This window comes from Vicia villosa, linkage group LG1, assembly GCF_029867415.1.
Source record: "Vicia villosa cultivar HV-30 ecotype Madison, WI linkage group LG1, Vvil1.0, whole genome shotgun sequence".
Lineage (NCBI taxonomy): Eukaryota > Viridiplantae > Streptophyta > Magnoliopsida > Fabales > Fabaceae > Vicia > Vicia villosa.
The window spans coordinates 158180247-158197866 of NC_081180.1; the positions used below are offsets into that span (position 1 = coordinate 158180247).

Genomic DNA, 17620 nt, shown 5'->3' on the forward strand with positions numbered 1-17620 from the left:
ATTTCCTGTACAAATTCATGGAAGAAAATCTCAACAGAAGAAACCCTAAGGTTAGATTCACTTCCGGAAAATCAAAGATGAAGAAGAATGGTTTTAAGTTGAACGGTGAAATGAAAGGTTTCAACGATTGCAGATGAAGAAGAAGAGTTTTGAGTTGAACGGTGAAATGAAGGGTTTCTCACTATTCCAAATAATTCACTTGTGTATTGATAAACCAAATTGGATGTGAAACGACTGGTTTTTTTTATGTTTTCAAAGCCCAAGTTAATCAATTATTATTAGTATTAATGAATAATAAATAATAAAAAATTAAAATATTAAAAATTTTATTAGATAATTATAGCAATATTAGTATTAATAGAAATTTTTAAAATAGTAAGCATTCTAATAAGATGACAAGTGGCAAACTTGCCAAAGAACTCATGTTGCTTTATTATATTTTATGATTATTATAACAAGCTTAACATTTTAAAAAAAAAAATTTCAAAGAAAACTTTTTAAAGAAGTTATTTTATTTACTTGAAAAAGAAGAGTGGGGTTCCTAAGAAGTGTGCAAAAGGTTCCATCTCCGAACCCTTAAGCGTGCGAAAAACTCCACCTTGTTCAATTTCTAAATCAACGATGGGTCAAGGAACTCCCGGCGGCATGAACCGTCAAGGTCATCCCGGTGATCGGAAACAAGACGGCAGCGACAAAAAGGAGAAGAAATTCGAGCCGGCAGCTCCACCGGCACGTGTAGGTCGTAAGCAACGGAAACAGAAGGGTCCAGATGCAGCATCTCGTTTACCGACAGTGACTCCGGTGTCGAAGTGCAAGCTGAGGTTGTTAAAGCTTGAGCGAGTTAAGGATTACCTGTTAATGGAGGAGGAGTTTGTTGCTTATCAAGAGAGGTTGAAACCGCAGGAAGAGAAAGCGGAGGAAGATAGATCTAAGGTTGATGATCTTCGAGGTTCGCCTATGAGTGTTGGGAATCTCGAAGAGCTTATCGATGAGAATCATGCGATTGTTTCGTCTTCGGTTGGACCAGAGTATTATGTTGGAATTTTGTCATTTGTTGATAAGGATCAGTTAGAACCTGGTTGTGCTATTTTGATGCATAATAAGGTATTTGTTGATAATTGTTGAAATTTGTTAACAGATTATTAGAATCATGACTCTAGGGTTTAGAGGATTTGAATTTTGAGCTTGGAAAGAAAATGAGAAAAGTTGTGGTTGAATTTTCATTGTTGATAGAATTAGGCATCTCTTGTTATTGTTTGTACAATTTGATTTAGAAGATATAATGATTATGATTGGTTTGGTTGTTTTCTATCAGGTTCTTTCCGTTGTTGGTCTACTACAAGATGAAGTTGATCCGATGGTCTCTGTTATGAAGGTTGAGAAGGCTCCTTTGGAATCTTATGCGGATATTGGTGGTTTAGATGCACAGATACAGGAAATTAAAGAGGCGGTTGAGCTACCCTTGACGCATCCTGAACTATATGAAGATATTGGTATAAAGCCTCCTAAGGGGGTTATATTGTATGGAGAACCGGGAACTGGAAAGACCTTGCTTGCAAAGGTGGGAACTTTTTCACCTTACTTAATTTGTTCAGTGATGAATCAATGCAGTATAGAATGTTTTCCTCTAATGTAGATGAACAGAATGGATCTCTGTGATTATTAAATGTGTAAAGTTTAGCAATGACTGTCTCTGCATTTTTTTTATAATGTTTAATCTCAGGGATTATAGTTATTTGCTATTTGTATATTGCTTATGGTTACTGGAAGGAATTTTTGTAAGAACGGGACATTTAAATTTTCATTTTTAGCTTTATAATAATCTGTGTGCAAAACGAAATGGTTTTTTTGATGTTAAGATGAAAGTCTCTCTATGTGTTATGGGGAGGGGGGTTGAATTCTTTAATGCACTATTATATTTTTTTTATTGCTTGTTGTGTATCATACAAACACACACATTATCAGTTAGGTCTAATTCATGCCTCTCATGCCTTCAGGCTGTGGCGAACTCAACATCAGCAACATTCTTGCGTGTAGTTGGTAGTGAATTGATACAAAAATACTTGGGAGATGGTCCAAAGCTTGTGAGGGAACTTTTTAGAGTTGCTGACGATCTTTCTCCGTCTATTGTTTTCATTGATGAAATTGATGCAGTCGGCACAAAGAGGTAATCTATTGAACTCGATCTAATGAATGCATTGTATCACTTCACGGACTCTTTTTGAGATTTTTTCCCTTGCATTCACGAGCTTAATTTTTAATATGCCTTACAGGTATGACGCTCACTCAGGTGGAGAACGTGAAATTCAAAGGACTATGTTAGAGTTGCTGAACCAGCTAGATGGTTTTGATTCAAGAGGAGATGTAAAAGTTATTCTGGCTACCAACAGAATTGAAAGTCTTGATCCAGCTTTGCTACGACCTGGTCGTATTGACAGGAAGATTGAATTTCCTCTTCCTGATATCAAAACAAGAAGACGCATTTTCCAGGTAGACATAACTAGTTTTGTGAATTATAATGCTGATTTTGTTGATTACCTGTGATATCGTAAATATGCATATCCTGTTTGGTCATGGACTGAACATGTCTTTATGCTTTGAAATTAAGATACACACATCAAGGATGACATTAGCTGATGATGTCAACTTGGAAGAATTCGTTATGACAAAGGATGAGTTCTCTGGAGCTGATATAAAGGCAATATGTACTGAGGCTGGCTTACTTGCTCTACGGGAACGCCGAATGAAGGTTTGAAATTTATTCATGTTTCTATTGTTCATATAACATAATAACACCGATTGTAACTATTAAGTTGCTAGTTTTGAGTTTCTCACTTTAAGACGACCCAAATATATTATGATAACTTAAAACTAGCAGACATTAATTTCTCTAAGTTAAAACATTCCAAGGTTTGGCAATTTCCTACACCATTGAAGGGCAAGGTAGGGTGAATTGGGTTATGATGCTAGAAAATTGTGTCGGAGCTGGAAAATAACATTTCCTTGACTATGTCTTTAGGAATTTTGAGATAAGAAAATATTAAAAATACTGACCTAGTTTCTTAACTTTATACAGTATATATTGGGCTGTCTATGTTGATGTATGAAATAGTTAGTCATATTAAGAAACCTAGAAAATTTGCATGACATCCTTAACACCTTAATACTAAAAGAAAACAACACATTTTATAAAAATAAAGTAATAAAATTTTGGTAGTTTTTTCCACCCACCCTTCCACTTCAAACAACCACAACATGATACTCCGTTCCTACTAAGTGTTATAGGGAAAGAAATCTGTTGGTTTCATCTTTTAATATTAGTGCTGAAATATGCTATCAAAAGTAGCAGACATTGATTAAATCAATTCAGCAAATTGTTTTAATATAAAAATAAATCATGGAAAGTCTTTATACTTTCCTCGCTAGGGTTGACCCAACTGGGAGGATTCCAGTGTCTGCATAACAAGTGGTGGTTTCATTCCAGTGAGTGGTGCTATGTTGATAGGTCATCTGAAGTATCAGGCTTGCTCAGCCTGAGGCGTGTCTTGACTTTAGAATGAGATAATAACATCTAGGTTGTCAATAGCACGCTATAGCGGCACTATAGCGGTGTAGCATAGCGGTTGAGGACCTCGTCGCGACGCTTTTTGGCTGCTAACCGCTATATGAAATAGCGGAAATACCGGCCGCGATTTGTGGAGGCGTAGCAGTGGAATAGCGGCGCAATAGCGGTTCTGTAGCGTTTTACAAACCACTATTGTGAAGATGAGGTCAATACTGTAGTTTTGATTTTTTTTAAGAGAAAATTTGTATTTTTCCCTTTTATTTCACTAATATAAAAGCTAAAAGTGAGACATTTGGTCATTTACATTCTTTCTCTTTCTTCACTTGAATTAGCAGTCGTTCTCGAAGATTGATGTGATTTAGTCATTTTGTTTACGTTTAGAATTTGATTTAGTCATTTTGAGTACATTCCTAATTTGGGTCATTATGTTTGGTTTATCTATGTTGCAACTTTTGGTTTATGTATGTTGCAACTTTTGGTTTTAAGTCATTATATATGTTGTAGGAACCTATTTTTAGTTTTTATGTATGTTGTTGGAACCTATTTTAGTATTTATGTTTTCATATTAAGTATTTACCCTGATTTTTAAAAGCTCCCAATAGCGGTCATCCCACTATCCGCTATGCCGCTATAGCATTTGGGAGGTCCGGCGCTACGCACTGCTATCTGAGATTAACGACCTAGAATAACATACACTCTCCTAAACTTTTTACTAACCATATAGTTACATTTCATAGCTAACTTGAGTATATATTTAGGTCCAGTTTTTACTTCATTCATTGAATGAGCTCCCATCTTTACCTATCAATCTTCTGGTTTTTTTACAAGCATTTGTCTTTATTAACTTTTGGTTTGTACAACTTTATTTTAAGTTTGATCCTCCAATCTATGATATCTTACTATTACTTTTATATCTTCTTCAGGTGACTCATCCCGACTTTAAAAAGGCTAAGGATAAAGTGATGTTTAAGAAGAAAGAAGGAGTTCCAGAAGGACTATATATGTGAAATATCATCATCTATTATCCCCAACCTTCTTTCTTTTTAATTTGGTCTTCTATGTTACAATTTTTCAAAATATTGGCAATACGTCTGTATTATGAAGTTGAACTTTATCCATATGCAGTTGCTCAGGTAAAGTCAGTTGTGGGGAAATTGAATGTAAACTATGATTTGTTTTAGTTCCACATATTTTCTTTCAAATTTCGGCCAATTTGGAATTTGTTTCTTATCCTATTATGATTGAGGTCTTTATGCTGCCGCTCTTGAATTTAGTTCATTCGTATGCTGCTTTTCATGAAAATTTGCACATTGCACTCCCTAACTATGCCTGGTTCTTAGGTCATGGTGCAAATGAATCTATATCTATACTGCTTGTTACTATCATGGGTGGTTTCTTGGATCGAAATATTAATGGAAGATGTGTACATGATAAACTCTAAGACAGAATAAGAGCCATAAACACCTTTCGAATACTAATTTACTCATAGGTTTCATTTATTCATCTGTGTATCTCATGAATTTCAACTAATAAAAGCGTTTGAAAGGGTTTTGCTGGCATTCAAATTCACAGGACTAAACAACTATGTATTTTTCACGAGTGGAAATGCGCTTGACTATTGCATTTTCTTTTTTGTCCTTACTTTTACCCAGAAAACCAACCTAAGGGTGTGAATCAAACCTATAACTAAAAGCAATATGCCCCAAGCAACCACAACAGGGTAAGCCATGCTGAAATCTTGCTGAATAATATGAGGAGTGACCAAACCCTCTGCAAACACACACGTGAGTGCCATGGATGTGACTGCGGAGTGACCAAACCCTCTTCAAACACACACGTGAGTGCCATGGATGTGACTGCGGCGGTCATAGCGATTGTCAAGACTCCCATCATGGCCTTATTCGTAAGTGGGAATCCACTAATAAGAAGCAGCACAACACCAAGAGAGAAAAAGAAAGAAGTGGTGTTGTATGTCATGAACTTTATGAATTCGTGTGGCCATGCATAAGCTAAAACTGCAGTGCCTGCTTCACACATACCATAAGTAGTACAATTACGTCCACCAGACTGTGTATCTTCTTGCCAAACTCCACCTGGTGGACTTATTGTTGATTGAAAAGTCATTGTTGCAATAACAGTGGCCACTAACATCAATGTTCCCCTTGTTTCTTCTACCCAGTTCCCTTGGTATCGCAGATACTTGGACCACAAATTTTCCCACATTTTCTTTTTTTCATCTGAAAGTTCTTGATTAAGTTGATCTGGTTGGTCTTGATTGGATATGATTGGTAATGATGCATGTTGCACTGCAGAATCCATATGCGGCGCATAATCCATTTGCATAGATCTTTGAACCCCGGCTTCAGTTAACATTTCTTCAATTTTAAGGCTAATAAAATCTCTTGGGCAGGGCTCTAACAGCTCCAAAGTTTTGATATTTGACCTGTTCAAAGTAATTGCTGATGTTCTTAATTCAGGCTGCAAAAGTAAGTATTTTATGGTCTGCAAACAAAGTAAAAATGTTATTGAAAAGCCAAACACTAATTTGTTTGAACTTTGAACCTAATTGCTAAGTGTAACTAATCAAAATCAAAATCAGAATTGGAAAGTGTAACTAAATCTAAGTAGTACCTTAATTTGTTTGAGCCTAATTGCCAAGTGCAGAATTGTATTGCCCTCTCTGTCTTTGGCAAGCAACAACTGTTTATCTCCTCTAACTGATTCCAATAAGAACTTCAATGACTCCAAATGATTATACAAAACACACAAGTGCAAAACAGAACCGTCTTCATTCACAATTCGAATCGAATCCGGTCTAGCATTAATCAACTCCTTAATTACTCCCATCCGCCCTCTTATTACAGCAAAGTGCAAAGGAATCATGTCATCTTTGTCAGAAACCAAACAAACATCTTAGTTTGCCAGTAAAAGAGCTTTCGCTACTTCGGTGTGTCCTTCAGCTGATGCTAGATGAAGAGGACACCGTCCTTTTGAGTCAACTTCACTGGTGAAACTTGGTTTGTTTTTTAGAAGAAGTTCACAAAATTCTAAGTGACCAAGGAGAGAGGAAATGTGTAAAGGAGTTTCGTTATAGAGAGAGTGAAACTTTGTGGAGTATAAGAGGGTTGTTTTGGAGGAGTGTGTTTAAGACAGTTACAGAACCGTTTAAGGATGCATTGTAGAGTGTTTTAATGGTTTCATCTTCTAGATTTGTAGTAATTGTTTTCATCTCCATAGTTGGACATGTAAATCAAACCAAGTAATAGTGTGGTGGTCTTAAATATCTAGATATTTATGGCTTGATTGTGAGTCAAAATGTTGGAAGTGTCGGGTACTGAATGTTCATAAATCTAAGAGTTCTCCTCACCACGCATTCATTCAAAATTTTGTTTGGATGAATCATTTTAATGAAGCAAAATAATTTTTTAAAAAAATTTAAAATAATTTGATTAAAATTTATTATTTGAATAGAAAAAAATGAAGAATTGTTAAAATGATAAAAATTTATAAAATGTTTTATTCAATTTAAATTTAATAAATTTTAAATGATATCAAAAAATAAAGAATTTGAGATTTCTTCTTAAGCTAATGTGTAATTATTTACTATTAATCTTTCAAATTTAGTTACTTGATCCTCGTATTTTTAAAATTTTTACATTCTTTTCAAATATTTTTGAAAAATTGCAAATAAGTTCCTGATTTTTTTTTTTTGAAAATTTAAAAATTGTAAACTGATCCATATTTTTTTAATTTTGATTTTGACTCAAAATCTTTAAAATTTGCAAAAATAACCTCAACATTTTAATTATGAATAATTTCGTATTTTATCTAATGGATTTCAATTAAATAAATTTAAATTATATAGAACTTTTAATTTTTTTAAATTTTTAATAACTTCATCTAAATTTATTATTGAGATATTAGAGATATTTATATAATTTTTTTTTTATTTCTAATCGATGTAAGACTTAACCGTTTATATTTGAATTTCATGAATGTGAAATGAAAGATTGAAGAAGGAGAGAAAGTGTCAGGATTACTAATTTTTTAAAAACTGAAAATAACATATTATATTTTTTCCTGTAGTGTTATTCTATTTATTTTATTACTGGAAACATAGATTACTGTAATGTTAAATTATTATAAAGTGATATAATATAACTATATACTCCTACTATTAATGAATAAGAACTTTGGAGTGTATTGTTATGACTCTTTAAAAAAACACGGTCAACAGCAATAAGAAGAGAGGCAAACAAATTGCTTGACCGGAGTTGGAACTTAGCATTTCTTAACTTGTGGATGTCAATGGTCATTTTGTTATACATTAGGTCAATATCTTTTTGAAAAGAAAACTATAAATAATTTAGAGTTTTATAAAAGAAAATAAATAAAAATTTATTTCTTGTAAGTTAGCATGTGCCATGCCGTAAAAATTATAGATAAGAGAAAAACTATAATGGATATTTTTTTTTTTTAATTTTAATTTTCAACTAATTTCAAGGTTTTTTCTTTAGCCACCTCTCTATTGGGGGTCACCCCCAACGAAAAACCCAAATTACTACTGCTTCGGAAATGAACTTCCGAAACACTTTTTTTTTTAAAAAATCTCCACAATTCGGAAGTGCATCTCCGAAAACACCTCATGGGGGTGTTTTCGGAGATGAACTTTCGAAAATACCTTTGTTCAGATTTTGGGGGGTTTCGGAAATGAACTTCCGAATTATGCAGAAACTTTGTTTTTTTATTATGTTTTTCTTAACAGTCTCGTATTTTTAATTAAAGGAAACCGGGAAATAAAATAAATGACATATAAACAGAAAAAACTAATATGATAAAAAAGTAATATATACAAGCCGATCCAAATCCAAAAAAAAAATAGTGTGCTAAAGATACAATCCGAAAACAAAAAATAAATAAACCCGACCACTACTGGGTGTGCCTAACCCTCTCACCCTGGGCCCTCCTCTGCCGCCTGTATGCCGCCGCACGGCCCGCATCAGTGACGATCATCTCCATCACGGCGACTGCCTCTGGACCGCCCTGATGAACGACACCTCGATCCAACGCGTCCCACCCAAGCATCTCTATCCGCTGGCAGATCGGCAGGAGATCAATGGCGTGGTCATCCTCGGCCTGCTGGTTCTCCAGGATCTCCTCGTGTGCTGGCCTAGGAGCGTCGGGAGCGTCGGGTGTCAGCAGAGGATGTGAAACTCGATAGAACCATGTGACGTACCCCTCCACACTGTGCCAGTCCTGGGTGACCCGCCGGCGACGATACTCCTCCGGTACCACATGATGCTCCCAATCCTCAAACATGGCAGTGAGCTGCACTCTGGTCACTGTGTCGGGAGCAGCCTCGAAGGGTGACCTGAGTATCATCTGCACGAATCCGAACTGCCGCATGCACCGCTCAGGGAGATACCGGACCATGATGGTAGTCCCGCATGCCAACCAGCCAGAATATAGAGATATGCCGTCAAAGGGGACAATCTGAGTGTAGTCGCTGAACGGCCTCCAGGTGACGTCGTCGTGCATCGTGTGGTCCAGGTACCCACGGTATGGTCCCACCGCATTGTTCCCCCTCTAGAGAACGTATCTGGCGGCTTTGGGGATGGCGTTAACGTACGCAGGATCGATGTGGAAGCCGTGGATACGGGAGAAGTAGGAGATAATCCAGCTCTGAAACATAAATAAATACGAAACATAAGTAAATACGAAACACAAATACGAAACATAAATAAATACGGAACAATTTAAATGAAACGTACCGTGAGTAGTGTGCAGGATCCGGTCAACTACCTCGTCCTCCAGTTGGAGGCCTCATTCAGCTTCTGGTATAGGTATGCCAGAGTAGCTGCCCCCCAGTTCCACTGGTGAACGGTGGTCAAGTCCATGAAGTAGCGGAGGTAGGTCATGTCGACGTACCTCGCACTCTTGTCGACAAAGATCGCAGCGCCTACCACATGCATGTACCAGCACCGGAGAGCACAACCACGGTGATAATGTGTAAATAGCTCGTCACCCTCAGTCTCAGCCTCGGCCGCCACCACTAGGTGGTGCTCGAAGTAGCGGCTCAGTGTGATGAACTGGATATGAGGCCCATATGTCGTGGCACACTCAAAGTTAGCAACTTCGGGTTCCATACCCAAATAAAGCACCATCCACTCAGTGGCTTCGACCCTCTGGATCTGGGAGTGGGTCAACAGTGGCCCCCTGATCGGCAGGTGGAGAAGACACAGCACATCATGCAAGGTGATCGTCATCTCCCCAACCGACAAGTGGAAAGAAGATGTCTCCTTGTGCCACCGCTCCACAAAACCCCCTGCATGCCGTGGCTGATGGTGGCGTACCCCGTCATGCAGAGCCCACTGAGCCCTGAACCTCTCACAGCGTCGTTAAACCACTCGGCAGTCGGTTTAAACAGACTGAAAATCTTTCGGGTATGGTTCACCATTTTCAACGGCGCTCTCTCCTGTAACAAAACAACAAATAAAAAAGTATGTTAAATAGACGGTTAATAAAATATCAAATAAACGTCTAAATTATAAACGGTTAAAATAAAAAAATACCTCTCCCTCCCAGATACGCCGAGCGACGTGGTCGCGGTAGGATATCAGCACAGAAGTGTCAATGGGCCCTCCCGGGTAGCTGTCCTCCTGCTCATCCTCCTCCCCAGGTGGAGGGTCAACATCCGGTACCCCCTCCGGCTCATGGTATGGCACTGCCACCTCCTCCTCCTCCTCTCGCTGGCGGGAAGAAGATACCCGAGCCAGCCGACTCCTAGATCCAGATGAAGAGGTACCCTCTCCCACGTCCACGGGAACTCGCACACGTTGTCCCCGGCCCTGCCCCCGTCCCTGGGTCGACGCCAGCTGCGCAGTCGCCCGCTCGCGTCTAGCCGACGCAGTCTGGGTCTCTCTACCCTGTCTGATGCGTGCTGGTTGGTTGCCTGACATGTTCCTGTAAACAATTGAAATCGATTAATATGCGAGACAAAAGAAAAAACAAAAAAATTGCACTTCTGATACAGTTCGGAAGTTCATTTCCGAAACTGGGAATGGAGGTGTTTTCGGAAATGAACTTCCGAAACACCCCTGCGCAGAAGTTCTCTGCAACCTCCAATGGCAGACCCCAAAATCCTAAATCAAAACTACTTTTATGCCTACTAAACAACCTAATATCAGTACCAACCTATCTTAATGTGATTTTTTCAATTTCTAAACACCCTAATAGAGTAATGAATAATGGATCTAAAAATTGAAATAAAATGATAAACTTACCAATTAGTGTTTGAGATTATTTGGGTTGAGATTGGAAGAAGACTTTGGCAATCTATTTGGTTTTACACTTGCTTGTTGCAGAAATTTTGAAAGAGGATGAGTTTGGAAGAAGATTAGGGTAAATGAATGGGGGAGGGGGCTGTTTTGCTTAATCTGCAAAACGCGCAGTATTTCGGAAATGAACTTCCGAAATGCTGTTTTCGGAAATGAACTTCCGAAATAAGACAATTTTTTCAAAAAAAAAAGGCGCTTTCGGAGATGCATCTCCGAAAACACCTTTTTCTTGCATTTCGGAGATGCATTTCCGAAGTCAGGGGTAGTTTGGGTTTTTCACCAGAGGTGGGCTAGAAAGTTGGGAGGTAGCCAAAGAAATTTCCAATTTCAATTAATATAATCATTTGTTTCTTAATCAATTCTTATATATACAACTTTTGACTAACGTTCATCAAATTATTTATGACTTTTGAGGAGTGTTCTAGTTCTTCCAAAAAATTAGTTGGTGATATGTTATCAAAGTCTCATGTTGATATAGAAAGGGTCGGTCCTCAAATTTTATAGGTCCATGAAAAATAAGAAAAATGGACCCTTAAAAAAAGTGAACAAGTAATAAAAGATTTAGTTATGTAATAAAATAAGGAGAAAGAAGATAAAAGAGAAGAGAAAAATGAGAACAATTCTGTATTATTTCATCAATGTATTTCTATAAGGAAATTGGTCCTATTTATAGGACAACATCCCGAAAATGTAATAAATACAAATGATTATTAATAAGGAATAAAATCATTGGGAAACAAATATACAATTATTTATAACACTCCCCCTTGGATGTTTGTTTTGGATATGTCTCGTTAAAACTTTTACTAGAAAAAACCTCGTGGAAAAAAATCTAGTGAAGGAAAAAGAGTACAATATCCTCTTAAAATAAATTTATTTCTCCCCCTCAACTGAACGTTCATTTCTTCAACGATGATGACCAAACTTTTGTACTTGTTGATTAAAAGTTCTACTTAGGAGTGACTTTGTGAAAAGGTCTGTAAGATTATCACATGAACAGATATGTTGGATGTTTATATCACCATTCTTCTGCATATAATGAGTGAAAAAGAACTTTGGAGAGATGTGTTTTATTCAATCTCCTTTAATGTAACGATTTTTCAATTGAGCGATGCATGGTGTATTATCTTCATATATGGTCGTTGTATTTGTTTTTCCAAAAGACATACCACAAGTATTTTGTATGTGTTGGATTAAGGATTTCAACCAAACTCATTCTCAACTTACCTCATGTAGTGATAAAAGTTCTACATGATTAGATGAAGTTGCTGCTATTGTTTGTTTCACCGATCTCCATGAAGTAGATGTACCACCACATGTAAATAAATAACCTGTTTGTGATATACCATTGTGAGGATCTGACAAGTAATCTGCATTTGCATAACCCGTTAATTCGAGTTTGGATATTTTGGTATAAATAGGCTCATGTCTATTATACCTCTAAGATAACAAAGTATATGTTTGACTCTGTTCCAATGTCTTTGTGTAGGTGAAGAATTGTATCTTGCTAATAAGTTGATCGCAAATGATATATCTGTTGTAAAAATTTGGCCACCACTATAACTCGATCACATCTTCTCACAATCACAAATGTTAATCCTGCAAAAAAAATAAGATGTTAACTAAACCTGAGGCGTGTATGAACACTGTCCTTAAGGATTTATCCGCCTCATAAGCGCAAATCCCCCAGGATTCAACAGGTTCTTCTCAGATTCTCATTATCAATCTGAGGTACCAGAACAACAAGAAATACTTTTCGGATGACCGGAAGATGTAACCAGAAAAATGAAGTATAAAGAGATTTTTCCAATTAACACGTTTTTATTTTTTCTACTATATCCAAAAGTAAAAGTGTAGGTATATATAAGAGAGGGAGAAAAATAGTGTTCAATGACTTGGACTAAATCAAGTCATCATTATAATAAATTCATTATTGAACACATTAATTTTAATACAAAAAATATTAATAATTTCCTTTGAAAATATATTTTCATATTTGTCACTTAAAATTTGAGACAAAAATTATTTAAAACTTTTGAAATATTATCAAAATTTACAACAATCCCCCACATATTTCAAAAGTTTAAAAGAAGTGTAAAGAAAAAAATTCTGGATTAACATCATGAATGTGATGCATCAAACTAGTGTAGCAAGCTATATGAACTAGTCCTAGAATGATAATACTTAACATACAGTGAAATTGGTGTAACAAGCTATATGAACCAAGATCACTTAGCGTATGTTAGAGGTCTATCACTCACATCACACCCCCACAATTCTTGTTGTTGACGCTGTGGTGCGCTAATAGGCCGTGCGCGTGCCTGGTTATTTCATGAGTGCTCTAGAGATTTTGCCAAGATCTCATACAAGCGGCCCCACTTGACACTCATATAGGTGATTTCATCAAGTGTATGCTGCAAATCATACACCTCCAATGAGGATATGAAATTCATTAAAAGCTACTTAAGCTTATCCTCTCAATAATGCAGTGTCTAGCACTTTCTCATATATACCATAGGAAAAGGACGCAAGCAAAAATTAATCAAATAATTTTTGGTGCTAGCAGAACTAACAAGTGACTTGTTCTTACCTGATCGTGAAATTATAGCAAGTGTACTATTTCCTCGATGTAGTAGTAAAGAAGGGTAAATACCTAGTATCGAACTCGCGGACTGCGTGTAAACTACAAGTTTCACAATGATTCAATTGAACAAAAATATCATGGGGGTTGTTTTGGTTTGTTTGATTAATTAGAATTACTAGAAATAAATAAAACACTAAATAAAAGATAGCTTGGTGCAAATATGAGCAGATATGCTAAGGTAGATGTATGAATCCTATGTAACTCCTTGAAACCACCGTGTTCATGAGATGATTTAATTATAACTGTGTATCAATTCTATAAATAGTTCTCCCTAATTCCTTAGTGAAGAACCCCTTAACACTAATTAGACAATCTCAATTCCTCAATAACTGAATTTAGTATTAGGTCTTTTATGCATTAGAGTCTAGAATGAATGATCACTAAAGTGCAATCCTTATTCCTAAGCGATTTGCCGGAAGTGTTTTGATTCACAAGCATTAGGGAGGTTTGTCACGCCAAACCCTAACCGTAGAACAATAAGATACTTTCCAATATAATAAAGCATTAAGAACAATGAATCAAAAACTCAATTTATAATTAAACATCAAATTCATCAACAACGGTTGTGACAATTCATCACATAAAAAGATTCAGGGACATCACCCCTAGCATAGTGTTGTTTAGCTACTCATAATGATAAAGAAAACAACAAGAGTAATTGAAGTCATTACAAGAAATTAGTGGTTGATATGATCTCCAATCGCCAGTGCTCTTGAAGATCTTCTTCCAAAACCCTTGACTCTTCTTTCTCTGTAATTCTCTATGCTCAATGATCCAAGATGCCTCTCTTCTATTCCTGTTAGGTTTTAGTAGTGTTGCTTCACTCACTCAGTATCCGGAATGACCGAAATACCCTTAATGAGGCCCAAGGTTTCCAAAATATCAAAATTAGAACATCTGCCCGCGCTCAACAACACGGGCCGTGTGCAGGAACACGGGTGCCCGTGTTGTCCATCTGGCCCTCACCTCAAAATTCACTTTCTGGGCACTTTTCCACACGGGCCGTGTGCAGGAACACGGGTGCCCGTGTAAAACCTCTGTTTTGCTCTCCAGAATCCACTTTCCAGGCAGCTTTTGACACGGCCGTGTGGGTGCACACGGGTGCCCGTGTTGGCCTCTTCTTTAGCTCTTTCAGCTCCTTTTTCTCGCCTCGGAGCGCCATCTTTCTCGGGATTAACCTGGCCAACAACATACTAACAACCAACGCATAAAATGGCATTTTTATGAAGCTTAAACACACTAATAATGCAACAACATCATACCATCGAGAAACAAGAAACTTACTTCAAAAACATATGACAATGCCACTTAGTATTACCAAGATTGTGAATTTCGGTCGGAAAAAGATGCGGAAACTTACTAGAAATGGTGACCGATCACAACCCCACACTTATCTCATTGCTTGTCCTCAAGTGATGTATAGAGGCAAAACAGAGGTCACCAACGAGATTCTTTTCTCCACAACACAACCAGGTTTTTCGCAAGATTCCTTCACTTAGCAATCGAGTTTCTGATTTCCTTTTTCAAACTATCAACTGCATTCTCACTTTCGAGCACGTTTTCACCTGCAAGCTTTTCACACTCTCACAAAATCTCTCCGGGTTAAAGTGTCTACACCCACAGTATCAAGGCATGCATATTACTTTCAACTTTGAATAAATTCTCAAATCACTACACACACAGATTACACACACTTCATGAGGTCTTAGGGCTGAAACGAGGCTTGGGTTTGGTGGGTAAACAAGAAACGGGATAACAAATGGTTTGGTGCTCGGCATTTATATTGGATTCACTTCTCTACTCAAACTGATTTGAATCGTAAAAGTGGGGTTTGGACCTTATTTTGTCTTTCTCAAAAGTAGGCAAAGGTAAAGATTTTTCTTGCTTTGAATTTTTAAAACCTCTTCTTTTTTTTTTTTTACAAGATCCATATTCATCTTCTCTCTTCTTTTTCTTCTTTTTTCTTTTGAGAAATCAATCAATTTTTTTTTTCTTTGCCCCTTTTCTTTTTTTTCTTTTTTGTTTACAACCCCACACTTAGATTCTTTAGTGTCCTTCTAATGATTACTATAAATGCCGAGCGATAATATGAATGATGGGAATGCGGGTGGAAAGAAAAATAACTAACAACAATGAACAAAATACACATTACGGCTCAAAAGGGGAACAAATGATATAATGCATATGGGATGGCTAGAAAGGCTCGGGGTTTACAAAAAAAAAAAAACTTGCCTCAGTGTGCGCTTTCGTAGTGTGCTTGTGTTATGAGAACGTACGCAAAATCAAAGTGAATAGTGCCCTACCTGACTGGACTCTCATATGGAGTTATGAATTTGGCTCTGACATCTCACCGGGTCGGTTAAGCTTGCATGCTTCAAGGTGCTCTAGGTGTCCTGCAATTTCCTTTCATCTAAAGTCTACCATACTCCTCTCTTGGTTCAGTGTCGGCTTCTTGCGTCCTACCTTCTTATCTTTGATTGTGTCAGCTTCCGTAGTGCCTGCAGAGATTAAGTGTGGAATGTGTTGTTCAACCACTACTGTTAGTTCGCTCCCTTCCGACTTGTATCCTTTATCTGGTAACACCATGGCGGCACTACAAACTCCCCCACACTTGAACTAAACATTGTCCTCAATGTTTTAGAACCAGCCTTGGAGCGGTTGCTTACAGAGGTATTGCATTCCAACGATCACTTCCTAGCTTCCACTAGAGATGCTCTCTTTTATTTCCTGAAAATAAAACAAACAAACAGAAAAATTAATTATTAAAACCGTGGGTTGCCTCCCACGAAGCGCTTCGTTTAACGTCGCATGGCTCGACGGTCCATTACCCTTTATTATGGAGGGTATTTCCTTTTCCAAACCTTGTTGCCTGCCACTTCCGCAACCGCGAACTCATGGAGATGAAAAGCCTGGATAACTTTTCTCTTCAATTTGCTTCCCACAATTTTCTCTACTTCTTTAGCTTTCTTAGGACTGTTGACAGCTACATAAGTTGGTTCCATCATAGAGGCTATGCTAGAAACTTTTTCTTGGAGATTTTTAAGATTTTTGTCTTCTTGTTCACCTTCCGTCATACCAGTTGAGGTTTTCTCATTCACATCTGACCTATGTTTCCTGACTCCTAACATCTTCAAGGTTACTTCTTCATCAAATGATTTCAGCGTTAGCGCCCCTTTTTCAATGTCAAAATTACAGCGGCCTGTTGACAAAAAGGGTCTCCCAAGAAGGATAGGAGTTTCTTCATCTTCCGGAATGTCCATGATGTGGAAGTCAACAGGGAAAACAAACTTATCAACTTCCACTAGTACATCTTCAGCTACCCCATAGGATTTCTTAACGGTGTGATCGGCGAACCTTAACTGTGTCTTACTTTCACTAATCTTTTCTAATTCAAGCTTTTTGAAAATGGATAAAGGCATTAAACTCACACTAGAGCCAGAATCGAGGAGTACCTTTTTAAATGCTATATTCTTGATAGTGCATGGTATCGCCACCGCCCCAGGGTCTTTCCTCTTAATTGGGATCTTTCTTGCTGAAGAGACTATACCACACTTCTCGATTACAATTTTTGGTTCTCCTCCTAGTGATCTCTTTTTCGCCAACACCTCCTTCATAAATTTCTTATACAAAGGCATGTGTTCAAGTGCTTCAAAAAAAAGTAGATTTACCTCTAACCTTTTGAACAATTTAGTGAACTTCTTAAAGTCTTTCTCTTTTGAATTCTTCTTTGTTACTCTTGAAGGGAAGGGTAGTTTAATTACCGGTTCAGCATCTTTTTTAATTTTTTCTTCAGCTGGTTTAACCGGTGGTATCACCACTTCTGGCTTTCTTGGGTTCTCTCTTATTTCCAAATCTACCTCTATCACCATAGGGTCATCTATCTCTTCTTTTTCTTTTTCCGATTCTAACACCTTTTTACTCCTTGTTGTAACAGCATTGATCTTCTCTAGATTTTTCTGATCTTTCACAGTTTCGTTCGGAAAGTTTCCTTGTGCCTGTAGAGTGAGATGTTGTGCTATTTGACCCATTTGAACTTCAAGATTTTTAATCGAAGCCGTGGTGTTCCTGAGGTTG

At 37.3% G+C, this 17620-nt stretch overlaps 1 protein-coding gene and 1 pseudogene across 1 annotated transcript; one reads left to right on the plus strand and one right to left on the minus strand.

Annotated features, from left to right (window-relative positions):
* Window positions 1–515: 515 nt before the first annotated feature.
* On the plus strand, window positions 516–4767 carry LOC131644524 (26S proteasome regulatory subunit 4 homolog A-like). The gene is made up of 6 exons (XM_058915044.1): window positions 516–1104; window positions 1316–1561; window positions 1998–2167; window positions 2274–2490; window positions 2609–2749; window positions 4489–4767. The coding sequence occupies exons 1-6, from the start codon at window positions 622–624 to the stop codon at window positions 4570–4572; spliced, it is 1341 nt and encodes a 446-aa protein (XP_058771027.1). The 5' UTR covers window positions 516–621; the 3' UTR covers window positions 4573–4767.
* A 263-nt stretch (window positions 4768–5030) lies between these two features.
* LOC131644523 (ankyrin repeat-containing protein BDA1-like) lies at window positions 5031–6892 on the minus strand (annotated as a pseudogene).
* Between the last annotated feature and the right edge of the window lie 10728 nt (window positions 6893–17620).